At 46.0% G+C, this 15,290-nt stretch overlaps 1 protein-coding gene across 1 annotated transcript; it reads right to left on the reverse strand.

Annotated features, from left to right (window-relative positions):
- Positions 1–599: 599 nt before the first annotated feature.
- On the reverse strand, positions 600–9,024 carry LOC135814093 (stromal membrane-associated protein 1-like). Its single transcript, XM_065327155.1, has 8 exons — positions 8,690–9,024; positions 8,482–8,615; positions 6,746–6,831; positions 6,205–6,310; positions 5,808–5,840; positions 5,029–5,361; positions 3,863–4,108; positions 600–1,700 (listed from the first exon to the last, which is right to left on the reverse strand). The coding sequence occupies exons 1-8, from the start codon at positions 8,805–8,807 to the stop codon at positions 1,545–1,547; spliced, it is 1,212 nt and encodes a 403-aa protein (XP_065183227.1). The 5' UTR covers positions 8,808–9,024; the 3' UTR covers positions 600–1,544.
- Between the last annotated feature and the right edge of the window lie 6,266 nt (positions 9,025–15,290).

Consider the following 15,290-nt stretch of genomic DNA (forward strand, 5'->3'; position numbering starts at 1 on the left):
ATGAGCTGGAGGGAGTTCTACAGTACAGACTACAGTAGTACACTGTACTACAAAAGTGTAGTAGGACCAATACTGTATGGGTAGATGTAGCACCACCAAACTGTAAAAGCAGAAATTGTCGGTGGTGTTTTATTTTCGGTAACTTCGGTGCCGACAATTTTTACCGATAATAAAACGCACCGAAAATTTCGGTACAACCGATACTGTATGCATGTAGTACCAAGAGTACATACTCTTGGTAGTACTAGTACACCTACCTGGAGAACGGGTTTTACCGAAAATTTCCCTCTACCGAACTGCCGATTTTGGCGAATACCGAAAATATTACATCACCGAAAATTTCTGCTTTTACAGTACCAGTCCCGTAAACCTGCAAGTGCATGCAAGTGAGTCGTAAAATACCGGTATTTTACGACTCCCTGTTGGTGCCCCTCACATGGAATTCTGGAGAAAAACAAGAGATGGCCCTGCACAGACCTGCGGGCCAATACTGAAGCACTAGTGCCGTAAACGTGCATGCAGTGCTCGGTGCCCCTCGGAGAAAAAACGAGAGATGGCCCTGCACGGACTGCGGGCTACAGCAGAACTGGTGACATAGCTCAGTGCACAGAAGCTCCAATCAATTTCACAATAGTCCGTCTCCAGAAATATATTATGAAAATAACCTATCCAGAAACGTGTGTGGCGTGTACGTGAAATGAAATTGTCACAATTATTAACTTTGCAATTCCAAAAAACATGATACAGGAGCTCTGAAGAACTGCAAACAAACAAAACAGCAACAGCACACAAAAAGAAACAGAGAAGACATTCTACCATCTCATGGGTCATTGGTCTGCCTTTGTAGTGTGAATGTACAAGCAAATAGACAACGAAGACACCTTGCCAACATAAATATAATTCAATTAGGGACGCTGGTGATCGGGTAGCAGAAAGAGAAACAAATATCCAGGAGACAACTGTGTAAGATGCAGGCATTTCAGCACATGCAGAAAAACAAGGCATTCACAAGCAGAATAACATGAGAACAAAAGAGTACGAACTTAGCTATTGAATAGTCATGTACGGGGGAAAAAGAATAATAGAAGACCAACAAGCCCACATCGCCAGTGGAGAGAGGCAATAAAATCAAACGTCACCTCACCCCACGCTGCAATCACAAATGAACAAGACGCGGGGGAATATAAATACACGCAGGGTGCAGACGGAAACAAACTACATCAGTCAATGTGTTGAGTGCGCCGCAACAGCATGGACACACCACGCATTCTCGCTTGCTTCGGGCACACTAAAAATGCAGCATGTACTCGTGATCGTGCGGGTGAGGTGATCAAGAAAATATAAATATACAAGCTGCCTGCCGCCTTCATACATTGACGAAGCGCGAGCAAAATGGTAGCCAGTGCAGGCACACTCAACCAACAGCAACATGAAGCCAGCTACAGCACAGGAAACATGCGACTGCTTCAGAAGGCACATGCCAGAGTACTGGCCAAGCAACCTCATTAGAAACTGGCTCTAGGTGGCTAAAAACAGAAAAAACACTAATGCCACAATTGGTTGTTCATGGTCTGACCGGGCTGTGCAGCTGGTTGTTGTTGCATAGGCATTTGCTGACCAGCAGCTGGCCAGCCAGCCACCTGACCGTTCTGGCCACCACCCATGCGCAGACGGGTCATCTGCTCCTGCACCTGGTTCACCTGGATAGGAAAAGAACGTCACAGGTGGAAAGAACAGCCAATAAATGTTATAAGCACATTGCTGACACCATCTACAACACCTGTTTGGTTCACAATGAGTGTGTGTGTGTTCGTTGCCCCCCCCCCCCCCCCCCCCCCCGGGACCCACGTGGCAGTGGCTCGACGGGTGTGTGTGTGCGCGCATCACAAATACCTTGCATATCTCACACTCACTGACAAAGAAGACATGAAAAGGGAGACTTCAATGCCCCCCCCACCTCCGGGGTATTATTATGATTCCAACATTCCGGTACCTTTCCACTGCGATTCAACTCGGGGCTTCTCACACCAACACAGCTATCTAGCCTCTATTAAGGAGAAAGATAAACAGCCTCTGTTTGGAATGGCGGACATCAAATCAATGTGAGCCAGAGCACGCTAAAATATGACCACAGACCAAAAATTCGATTTTCGGTTTTTTGTTCAAAAATGATCAAACACACATAATGTTCGCTGTCTGAAAGTTTTGGATTGATCTGACATGTCTAAGGGTGCGTTCTTAAATTCTCTAGCTTCTAGGAGAAGAAGAAAAGAGAAGTCGAAGAAACTTGGATTCTTCAAGAACGGGTCTCGAAGAATTCAGAGATATTTTGCAGGTGTCAAGCAGAATGAAGCACCAAAGGGGCCGCGATCTTGAGTGCCACGAATATAGTATGCGCTGTGCGTATGCGAAAAGGGAAATGCGTACACTCATGATAAACACGTGGCTTTTAGCCTAGTTCGCATGCGCGGATCCCAAACCGCGGGAATCTCCAAGTTTCAACCACCTCTGAAGCTTGGAGAGCTTTGGAGAGCCTCCTAAAATTCGGAGAGGATATAAGAACAGCTCTCGAACTTTTCGGAGAGTCTCCAACTTTTCCGAGAGGATTTAAGAACGCGCCCTAAGTGTTGCTACAATGGTATTATAAGCAGCACTGTTGAAATGGTGAAATTCTATGTACAGCAATGGGATTGTCATTTTTGCACACAGTTGATATGTCCCTTGGTTCATCCTTTCCGGGCCAGTTCCTCTGTCCAGGGTCTTATACTAGCATGAGCTGACAGGTACTCGGCCACATCCAACATTTCTATAGGCAGCTGAGCTGGGTGTGCGAGATACCTCCTGTTTGGAGTACCACTGGAGAACCACCAGCGAAAACACGGTCAACATCTGTAGATGGCCGAAGAAGTTGGCACTCCACGTCCTCTCCATCACACTCCACCTGTACTTTCAGATATACAGTATACACTGCTGCACACAGTCTTCCTCAACATACTCCATGTCGCACTCATATTCCCCACACCAAAGCCCATCTGCACACAGTTTTCTCCGCTCGCCAGAGAGTACTGCGCTGCCCACTGCTCATGCTAGCGATATTCCGCATAAGGGTGCTCAAATTATCGACTTGAGCAAGTTGAGGGAGCAGCAGAGTCCATTGATTGTTTTTGCACTTGCAACCAATACTGGCATTGTCCCGGATATGTGCAGCGATGTCCATTCTGGCCAAATCATCGGCCGAATCACCTCCCAAGTCAGTGTCGATGCCAATCGCTTGCCAGGTTGTCATCAGAGTAGAATTCCTCGTCACTGCAGATCGTGGGACTACCACCATCAATTTTTTTTACGCTCGATGAAAGTGGCGCCCTCAAATGACTCGTCGCTGTAGCCATCATCGTCTTCCTTCTGTTTCCGACCCGAATCCTCAAAATATTTTATCATGCGCATGGAGTGCGAGGATGTCGTCTTCTTCCGCTCCGCAGTACATTACTACTACTAGGCTGTTCCGTCGATACATCGATGACGATCAGTTTTAGGCGACTCAGCGCAACATGGAATACACACTCAAACAAATAATCTTACTTGCAACAAAGAAATGCATCCGGAACAGTCCAGTCGACCGAGGAGAACAACAACAGCGACTCGCGTTGCACTGCACTTCGTATTTTTTGCCACGGAATTCAAATCGCGATTTTCTCGACTTTTTCAAAAAAAGCTGTGGTCATGTTTTAGAGCGCTCTGGCTCATGTATGGTAGGCACCACAGAGCCTAATCCCAATTCATGCAATAACGCCTGTAGAAACAGGGATGTCCCGGTTATCCCGAAGCGCCCATTACACGAGACACGGAGAGCATTGTTCCCTACCTGCAATGCCTGGTGTTGCATGGCAAGCTGCTGTTGTTGGTACGCCAGCTGCTGCTGCATCGCCGCCTGTTGCTGCATCTGCTGCTGCATCATCACCTGCTGCTGATACGCCATTTGACCAGCAGACATGCCAGGAGCATATCCGGCTTGCATCTGCTGCTGCTGCGCCTGTCCCTGGCCATAGAGAGACATGATAGAGTCTTTTCCAGCAGGTTGTGGCTGAGCCTGCTGAGGCTGTGCTGCGAACTGCAATGAACACACCAAGACAAGAAACATTAGGAATCGCGCACACCAATCCAAGCTACTCGTAGTAGCTTGCCACAGCACACACTGTTGTAGCCGTGAGCCATGTAGACAAAATACAAGACAAATGACCTAACCGGCAACATGCATACAATCCACTTGACTCGTGTGACATTAAAACATGGATGTATGTACATGAGAGAAAGAGAAAGAGAGAGAGAGAGAGATGTGTGTGTGCGTAACCAAGAGCAGTACTTCCCGCCACAGGACCTAGCAAAAGCAAATAAAAATGGCAGTGACATAAAGGTCCACGTGGACACTTTGACCTGACTGGGGCCATGGCTTAGAGATGGGGTGGATGGGCGAGTCTCGAGTGTAGGTCGTACAACACAAACACACACACACACATCGTACACACGCTTCGTGTCGAGTGGCCAATCCATACTCATTTCACCTCCAAGCAGCAGCAGCAGCAGCAGCGGGCTCCACCCAACAGCGGACGGACGCATGGTGTACGCACACAGCCCTACTTCAAAGAAGCAGTACACTGCAGTCCACTGCACCATTTAATACTGGACTACTGTAAGACCAGATATTTTAACGTCAATTAAAGTTAACGATCTCCTGATATTTGTGGGTTAGCGAGGTGAAATTCTAACGAATTTTGTCTCAAAAACGGCAAATGACTGTACATGTATGTATCATTTTGTACATAACGACATCAAACGTTAACGAATTGTTTAAATTCGTTATAATTATCGTCATAATTAAATGCTCATTAACATTACTGGTCTTACAGTATCTCAGTCACACTGGGCCAATTCCCTACCTGTAAATCAAGGTTGGGCTGCTCTCATAGTATTTCAATGGGAATGGGAAATGACATGGCCACAGACCAATATATCAACACAACCAGAACTCACAGCATTGGCAGGTGCTCCAGCGAACAGATCAGTTTGTTGTTGTACTGGCTGCTGGGGCTGAGCTGATCCAAATAGGTCAGGGTTGGCTGGTGTTGACGAGGCACCCATGAAGGCACCCATAGCATCACCGGATGATGTGGACTGGGCTGAGGACGTGGGCTTTGCAGCAACGGGTGCAGCGACAGGAATATCGGCGAGGAGATCAGGTGCTGCCGCCACAGGCTTGGCCGTTACGGGTGTGGCATGTGCGGAGGGAGAGCGAGATGCAGCATTGGACGACGGCCTCGGCACAGCAGCCACTGTGGTCTTCGTTGCCTTGGTTCCCTGGGTTGTCTAATCAAGCATACAAACACATACATGCACACACACAAACATCATTACACACACATCGAGCTTTGACATACAGACGTCGAAAAACTTACACAATGATAACAATTTTCACGGCAGCCACAAGTGGCACAAAGCTTCACCTGAGCAAAACCCTGAGAAATACTAAAGCTCCACACCACTACAGTGCTAGATACAAGCAGCTTTTCTGACGACGCTACTAAACTACAACCAGTAAAGTAGCACAGGCTACTTTGAAGTAGACGCTACAAAATGACAAACAGCCGGAAACACAAGTCTTGTTAGTTGTAGATGTCCACTGACAAGGAAATGCTGACAAAAACAAAATACACCAATCTCTCCTCTTCCTCCATGCGCTCTCACTGCCGACACATACTTCATTGAGTATTAAAGTAGCTAACAAAAATAATACAGTTGATGGCAATAAGTACCTTCTTCTTGGCTTCCCTGGTCTCCTTTCTTGGCTGCAGCCATGCACACAAATAAAACAAGCCATAGCAAAAACAACCCCGTTGGCGATGCAAATACAACAAGGTGTTACATTACAGTGGCCACCCGGTGCAAAGACGCACTACAGTTCTTGTGTAAAAAGTCAAAATAATGCAAACAGCCGACACGGTGTCCAAGTAACAAGAGAGAGAGAGAGAGAGAGAGAGAGAGAGAGAGAGAGAGAGAGAGAGAGAGAGAGAGAGAGAGAGAGAGAGAGAGAGAGAGAGAGAGAGAGAGGGAGAGAGAGAGAGACTACTGGAGAACATTGCATGAGTTCCTACTCCCGTCCACACAAAGACACCTGAGGCTGTTGAGCGAAGCTGACCCTGAGCAACTCACTTTCTCAGCCCGGGAGGAACTAGAAGAAGACGACGTGGCAGAGGCCTCGGGCTTCTTGTAGTATTGCTTGCGCTCATACTTGCTGCGGATGAATGCCTCAACACCGCTGCAAGCACAAAAACAATTGAAGAAGCATACCGGTATTGAAAGCAACCTACAAGCAGATTGCACTGACCAAGATGCAGAAAAATAATGAAACTGATCATGATTGCAAAAGCAAGACAAAAAAAGGAGGTGGCAAGGTAAATAATTAGATAAGGAAGAGAACAGGTTTACAAGTCATCCATTATTGCCCAACACTGACATAACCACAGTTGTCTTTGGGGCATACGCCCCAGCGGTGACGTTGGTCCGGTTATTATGTGAGGAAACGGGTGGCATTGACCCCAGATAATATGATGCTAGTATATTGCTTGCAGTGCATTGCATCACAATGTGCAGACGTGCGGCATGTCGTCCACACTTAATAGTACAGCTAAAGTAAGTGGATCTACCGTCTACCTCTATCAACCCAAAAGCCAACACATGCACTGCATCTTACCTGTCATCTGTGGGCCTGCGGAAGTTGTCTGGCAGGCTGTACTCGTACATAGCGTTCACACTGCCATTTCCCTTTTGACGGATGGTCTGGCAACACCGATTATCCCAGACACACACACACACACAGTGAGGGAGTTACTTGGTCCTAAAGGCCAAAACGAAAAATAAGCTTGTTTCGCCCCCCCCCCCCCCACACACACACACACACAATAAAAAGACTCAGTCGGGCGGAAAAAAAGCTTTTAGCCAAATTGTTGTTCTTACTATCATTGATCCTGACCTGAACCCCACAGTTATATGACGGACAAAAGCAATGCAGATATACATACTTGATGTATAATGTTCACATGGTATGGATCAATGTGACAATGGACCACTTGCCATTTGTACAGATCCACGAAATCCCGTAGAATCCCGTAGACCCGGAAGGGTGTTGAATGTGTGCTATGCATGTGCATTTGACCAATTTTCGCGTCATAATTCAATGACCAGCAATCGCTTTTCCAGCTTCTTCACTTTGGTTAGAACTAAAGAAGAGCTAGATCTTTGTCAGAAAAAGGTTTTCGTATGAAATGCCTTCAGGCCCCATTTCTGAGTGGAAATAGCAGAAAACACAATAGGGTCCTGCACATTCAACACCCTTCCGGGTTTACGGGATTCTACGGGATTTCGTGGATCTGTACAAATGGCAAGTGGTCCATTGACCGACTGTACCCGTACAAACTGTGTACTCCTGACAGCGCGGACGTCTACTAGATGTATGCACACTGTATGCATGCATGCATGGCACAAACAAGCAGTTTTACCAGCTATTTACAGGTAGATACCATGCATGCACCTATCGTGCACATATGCAGACTAACAGAAAAGTGAGAGAAATTGGGAAATATGCCCCGGTCGGCTGACCCGAAACAGTTATTTTTTGTTTGTGCCGAATGTGAGAGAACATGATGATCATGGTATAATAACTATGTGTAGTACGCTGCGGTATGCTTGGATCCCTGCGCACTGTGCGCAGACCAGCAGTTAAGGAGCCAGTACCGTCACAAACCGGTAAGCTGTCCGTTGGGCTGAGCTAGCCCCGATCATAATTATACTGTACATGCAGCCAAGATTCTACTCAGGTACTGGTAGTACACTGTATTCCACCCCTGGTTGATGATCGCCTGGATAAGAATCCTAATTTTCTTTCCCAGCCGAATACATGTACATGCTGAAGCGTACAGGTACGCGAGTGCAAGTTAGTACTTGGCATGCAACGCAAAATGCTGTTTGATGTCAGCTGCCAACCTCCCACCACCACACACACACACAGTGGCACCATACCATGTCCATACACTATCATCATAGCTCAATAACTATCACCATTGCATAATTATTATTATTTATTATTATTATTATTATTGGTGTGTAACAATCTGGTACCCATGGTCACTTTCAGGATACAAGTACCTGGATTATTACTGCATATTGATCGAACTACATGTAGGGTCAATCAAGTACTCGTACTCAACCTAGACACACAGGGCGGTACACCACAGGGCGATCAGCTAAACACTACAAATCGTGTCGTACACTAACCCTACTTTGAAATGAAGCCACAAGTCGAACGCTCGAGGGAAGCGTGCTCTCAACACTGCCCAGGACGCGTTTACGCTCAAAACAGAATACGTGGCGCAGGCGAAATGAAGACACTCGACACGTACTGAAACTACAACCACCGGGCATTATCCTCACCTCAATTTGGTCGGGGGTCCAGGTGTCCAAATTGACTGACTTCATTTTCGAGATATGGACTCCAAGATTTCGGTGAATTCCAGCACAACGAATGCAAACAAATACACCAAGATTCCATGATGCCCAGCGTGGACCTGAAAACCACACCAAAAACTTATATCAGGCCGGTCCATTGCGAATGCTCTGCCCACTCCATCACAACAAGCACCTTTAGATTTGCAATCTGCGCAATATCTGTTCGCATCGTCGTTGAGCATTTCAGCAAGAATGGCCTGATGACGCTCATTCTGCTTAGTTGATCTTTCCCGATCGGCTCTGGTCGCCATCTCCCTACACACAGCGACCTCAGCACTTCAATAGGTAGTAAATGCGAAAGAGCAGTCGAATATTACATGTAGTATCAAGGGAATAATTTCAGACAAAGCACTAAAAAATAGGCCACCAAGAACGGCTTCAAGTTCAAGCCCAAGACTCAAATACTGGCAACTCTTCTGTACGCCCGTCTGTACGGTCAACGATTTACGTATGTCTTGCGTTGATATGACAGTCGAATCGATCGTGCAGAAAAGCCAAGCGATCTTTCTGCCAAAAAAAAGTCAACCGACGATTTTTATATCGATCGATCGCTAGCGCTCCAACGCCGGAGCGTGAACGACTCAACGCGCGCATGCAACAGACTCACGTACACTGTCAGTACCGTGCACTGACTGTGCATGCAGTGCGCTGTCGCTACGGCACTAGCCACTACGGCACTAGTAGTAGTAGTAGTAGTAGTGGCTGCAGAGCTCGCGCTAGCGCTGTACTATACTACGAGCACGTCGACTCGGGTCGAGTATAGTAGCGTCCACAAAAAACGAGCGCTGCATGCACTGCATGCATGGCGCGGCGGGGGCCGGGATAAGTAAAAAAAAGTAGGCATGGCGCATAGCACATGCCCACATCACATAGCACATGCCCACATACATGACTAAGTAGCGCATTTGTTGGTTGTCAGCATGTAGCGCATTTCTATCTACTCAACCTGCGCGACAGAACTGTTTCGTGGCGCATTTCTTACCGATAATACTGTAGATCGTCATTGTACATGTAGGCGTAGATCTGTATAAATGTAGTGATGATCGTCCAGTCTACCACTGCATGCACTGAACTGAGCTACACGTACACATGTACCAGTACCAATTATGGTACTGGTACATGTGTTTATTTATTTATTACAACATCTCAAGACTCAGTGGAAACACCGCGGTACCGCGAGAGAGTGGGTGAAACTGAAAGCCAACCATGTACTGATGTAGATCTACCATTTATACCATCACCATGATCACGGAGTGCAGTGCATCACCAGATCACACGACCTAACGACTTACGTCTCCCGCCGCGTAGATCTGCTCGATAGTAGATCTACTCGTACACGTGGTCATCTTGCTGTACACTTGATGGCATGGTATGTCATGTACTGCTGGAATTCTCTCCCGGCCCAGCTGACATTCGCTCTTGCTCCTCGTTTTCACTATTCCGCAAATCTGTACGTGATCACATTGGGTGCCCTGTAAACATGGTAAAACATGGTAAAAAGGCCTACTTTTTCCTAGTATATTATTACAAGTAGTAGGCCTGAGCTGTTGATCATGTTGATTGCCCAAGATAATAATAATAACCCGTAGATCTACCCGCTACGCGCACGTAGATCTACGCCTGGGCACCGCTAAGTGCACGCGTGTGTGTGTACGGTATGCCATAGCCTATACTAGGCTCTAGCCTAGCCCTAGGCCGCTAGCCTAGGGTACCTGCCTACTACATTGTGTGTACCTGGCGGAGTAACCTGGTAACACGCAGCTGCTGCTAGCAGAACCCGTTTACTGTAGATCTACCATGCCCATGGTTTACGAGTCGTAGACCTACACTACACTAGTCTACAGTACCCACCCTCCCGATCCCTCCCACACCAACCTACAATAAGGTCCTTATGTAGGAGGCACGGGCGCTACTGAGGGGTAGGCCTCGGCAGGTAATGCTAGTATTGTAACTAACTAAATAATTCATGGTGCTCCGGAGGAAGCCTCTTTCCCTCGCCCCAGATCTGGCCATTGCATGCGGTGATGTAGATATTCCCCCTTCCCCAACTGCTCGCTATCTCGGTCTGATTATTGATGAGCACCTTACGTTTGAAGACCAGCTACCAGGTTGACCATGTTTGCACGTCTGTTTATAAGAAAATAGGAGCGTTCCGGCGATGCCGCCGCTCAGTAGATCATGCCACAAGACGCATCTTTTACGTATCCCTAATACAATCCACCATTGAGTATGCCAGTAATTCGTACATGTACATGTATATGCACTGTTTAACTGCATATCTGTATTCTCGCCTTGTTACACTAAGTCACACTGGTATGAAGAAGGTCTTCGGCCTTTCTAGGCGCACCCCAACTGCTTTCCTTTTGCAGCATGCTAAATTATACTCGCTGGAGTCTCGCCTCGACTTGCGACTTTTTGTCTTTGTGTTCCGATGTATCAACAAGCTGACAAGTCCCCTGCTTTCCTCTATGTTCACTCTACAATCAGCTGCTACTTGTACAGATAGGCGCACTAGAGGACAGTCCTTCTCGTCTATTTCTTTGCCTGCTGCTAAAACTAGATATGGCATGTTCTTTGTTTCTTTCCTTGGCGCTGATCGGTGGAATTCTCTGCCTATGTTGTGTCGCCAAGCTGATCAACCATCCGCTTTCATTTCGCTCTGCAAAGAGCACTTAGGGTTCCCTGTAAAAAGACGGCAACGTCTGTAGAGATTTCCCTAACAAAAATAAATACTACCACTACTACTACTGAATAATGCAATGAATATAACTAAATGCGCACTCATATCACAACCATGGGGACGAATAATGTATTCCAGAACGTTTTCTTGTCACAATTATCAATGGAATTCGTGACTGTTTCACTCCAAGTGTATAAATCCTATTGTAGTTTCATCATTCTCTTTAGTCACGAATTCCATTGATAATTGTGACGTTCTGGAATACATTATTCGTCCCCATGGTTGTGATATGAGTGCGCATTTAGTTATATTCATTGCATTATTAAGATTATTGCCGGTCTCCACGTCGCCTTTTTACTACTACTACTAACTGGCATTACGAGCATCGTTTTGAGAACTAGCAATGCTCCAGCATTGTAGATCTACCCGGATTTGGAGCCAAAACAAGCATTAGCGCCCAAAAGTGTCATTTTCTCACTTCATGAGTGTGCATGTGCATTACTGAATAAAACAGGAGCTCTACAATGTAACGTACACACTGTTTAAACGTTAGCCTGCGACTTCGCAACATGCGTCTCTTGTTGCGAATCTTAGTGGCAGCTGCTAGGTACTAGGGGATAGACGTACCACGTTGATGCCATCATGGGAAACGGAAAGAAACCTTGTCTTTCCTATTCACAGAGTCATGCAGTGCTGGCTTGCTTGCACCATGAGTACATCAAATGGAAATGTGTTGGAAGTCTCTGATTCTTCGGAGGAAGAGAGTGAGGAAGATGAGTACGAGACAGAGGAGGATAATAAGGAAGACGAGAACGAGGCAGAGGTGGAGGATGAGCCCGGTGAGGCATGCGCACGACTGCCCAAAGCCAAAGGAGCAAGCATATCGAGGGCTAGATCCTTTACTCGCTCAGGTCAACCATTGGGTAAAAGAACGAGAATTCGCCAAGGAAAATCAACCCAGGCACCTCGAGTTCACCCTAATAAACGAATCCAAGAATTTCCGAATGCCTGAGTATCTGTGTATCTCTGCTGGAAAACTCTTCTGCGAAGTTTGTCACGCTATCGTCCAACCGAAAAAGAGCGTAGTTAAAACCCACATCCTGTCCATGAACCATCAGCTGTCAAAGGAACGGAGGGCAAAAGCGAAAGCACACCAAGCAACACTCACAAAATCCTGTAGAGTGTACGAGGAGAAGAATGCACAGCAGCTCGTGGGTACCGGTTTGACGAAGGCAGTGGGCGACAACGCAATACCGGTAGTCAGAGCTAATGTGGTGGAATCATTCCTTAAAGCTGGCATTCCCTTGACGAAGATTGATTACATCCGGCCAGTGCTGGAGCACAACAACGCCAAGCTGACGTACAGCTCGCACATGGCACAGCTCATCCCATTTCTGACTGATGTGGAGCTGGATAGACTGAAGGAGGAAATCAAGCGTGCAGAATACATTGCTGTGATATTTGATGGAACAACCCACCTTGGAGAGGCACTTGCTATCATCATCCGGTTCCTGGACAGTTCATGGTCCAACCAGCAACGCTTGGTACGGCTGCACGTCCTTGCTAAGAGCCTGAAGGGAACAGAGTTGGCAAGAGAGCTCATAACCTGCCTCAGCACCTTCTTCCAAGTTCCACATGACAAGCCAGTTGCCTTTGTACGTGATGGCGCGGCCGTGAACACCGTTGCAGTGCGGCAGGTGAGGGATCTTGTATACCCGCGCTCCATTGACATTGTGTGTGCATCACACGGCCTCATAATCTACTTTCAAAGTACTAGGTACTTCCAATAGCAGTATTCCGTGCAGTGTGACTTACATTATGACACAATGCCATAGGAGTGGTTCACATTGCCTTTTCAACTAGCATTCTGACGAGCATTATAATTATGACCGAATAACTAGCAATGCTAAAAGCATTTTGAGCTGAAATAACTAGCATTACCCGCCGAGGCCTACTGAGGGGTTAGTGTTCTGTTCCTATCCAACGTACATCTACACCGACATGTATCTATTAATATTATGTTATCGCATGATTGTTTAGTAACTGGTGGTGTTAGTGGACATTATAGTGTAACTAATTACTTGTAGTTCCTTGGTCCTTTTTACTTTTAAGTTTTTATAAATAATCATGCCTTGGCTCTCCATCTGGCCGAGTACATACATACATTGTACATACTTCAGTACATACATACATACATACATACATACATAATACATGTACATGAGACAGGCTTCTAATACAAGACCGGTATTTCTATGTATGTCAACACTAAAACCAGGCTTACATGTATGTGCCGACAATGTATCTTGAAAATGTACAGGTACATGTATGTGTACAATGTATCTTGAAAATCAGGCTTCTATTCAAGACGGACTTATCTCTTAATTTGCTAAATCCTATATATAGGATATTGGTCATATTTTTCAACTCAAAATGGGTGTGGCATGAGCATAGGGAAACGCATGTGACCAATTCTTCCGCGTTAGGTCTTAGTCGATATGGAGAGATGAATAAGATATTTTTTTCAAATTATAACATCTAAGGCTCATCTCCTTGCGCAATATTTCTAAGGCCTGTGCCCTATTTTTCGAATCCTATATATAGGATTTGAGATTTTACTGGACCTTGTTTTATCTTTAAAATTGGTAGTTTCACGACGGCATGTGCGATATGTCGTCATGAAACCACCCCGTGCCACACCTGTAATGTTCTTTTGCAATTCACTGCTTCAGTGCTTCCCATGACACCAGCTGAACAATGCTGCTCAAAATTCCAATCCTTGCTCAAAATGGGTATTCATGATGTCCTATGAATCTAAAAAGTAAACATTCATGCCTCAAACATATTTACAGCTTCTAATAAAACCATTATGCTCTTGTTATGGGTCATGAATGACCCACGATGACCAATAACAACGGCATAAAGGTCACGCATTTTCAAATCCTATATATAGGACTTTTGCCCAGCAAATTAAGAGATAGGCCACATACTACAGGTAGACTCCCTTTAATTCGAACCTCAAATTGCCAGGCCCTAACTTCGAATTATCCGGAACTTCTAATTATCCAAATGCAGCCCCGTACCGTGCACTGATATGTATGTCAAAATGCTTGAAATCACGTGCTGAATATTTTTTTTGCACATTTTATTTGCATCAACGAAACATACATTGTAGGTGTTCGTACCGGTCATGTACAAGGCGGATCATCTAAACACTGGATCGACACAAAATCATTCTGACATTATCTTCCTCTTCTAGTGAAGAAGTTGTCAGTCACTGCAGCTTTCCTGAAACGATTTCAACGGAAAAGAACTGCGCTGCCTAATCCGCGTCATGAAAGGCGGACAGCAGCACGTCGTTCTGAAGAACGGAAGTGGAGCATAGGCATAGACAATATTTACGACAATAGTGTTGTTGTGCGCCAACATCTCCACGCACGAGCTGGCGCGGCAAGAAAGGCCATCGAGATCCGCGAAGAGAGTCAGCCACCTGGAAGAATCAAACCTTTGCAATTTGCCTCGCACGGGCTTGAATCAAATTTCGACAGAAGGTGGGTTTCTTGAACGCTATAGTCAATCCTGCAGCGGACCATTGATCGATTTTTGAGCTACTCTTGGCTAGAGAAGGAGAAAAGAATGAACTTCGAATTACAAGGATAGCAACTCAATCTCACTTCGAAATATGCGTTCAAAGGACATAGCCAATGTACTGTAAACAGCTCTTCTGTACGACGAAGACTGGGTTCGAATTATCCAACCGGCGCACTTTTCGTACTTCGAATTATGCGTTCGATTTTGACTTGAAGTGACTTGCAGAAGATCGGTACGACGAAAAAGTTCAAATTACACGGAATGTTCGAATTATACCGTATTCGAATTAGAGGGAGTCTACCTGTATAACATAGTCATCAAGTGTACATAACCATGATACCCCCCCCCCACACACACACACTTGCAGACACCACAGCTAGACGGGGGGGGCAAGGAGAAAACATGCTTATGCAGACTTGTACAATCGTCATGTACTTTATGGACTCGTCAAAGTCGCTCAAAG

Source organism: Sycon ciliatum, chromosome 4 (assembly GCF_964019385.1).
Source record: "Sycon ciliatum chromosome 4, ocSycCili1.1, whole genome shotgun sequence".
In the NCBI taxonomy this organism is placed as follows: domain Eukaryota; kingdom Metazoa; phylum Porifera; class Calcarea; order Leucosolenida; family Sycettidae; genus Sycon; species Sycon ciliatum.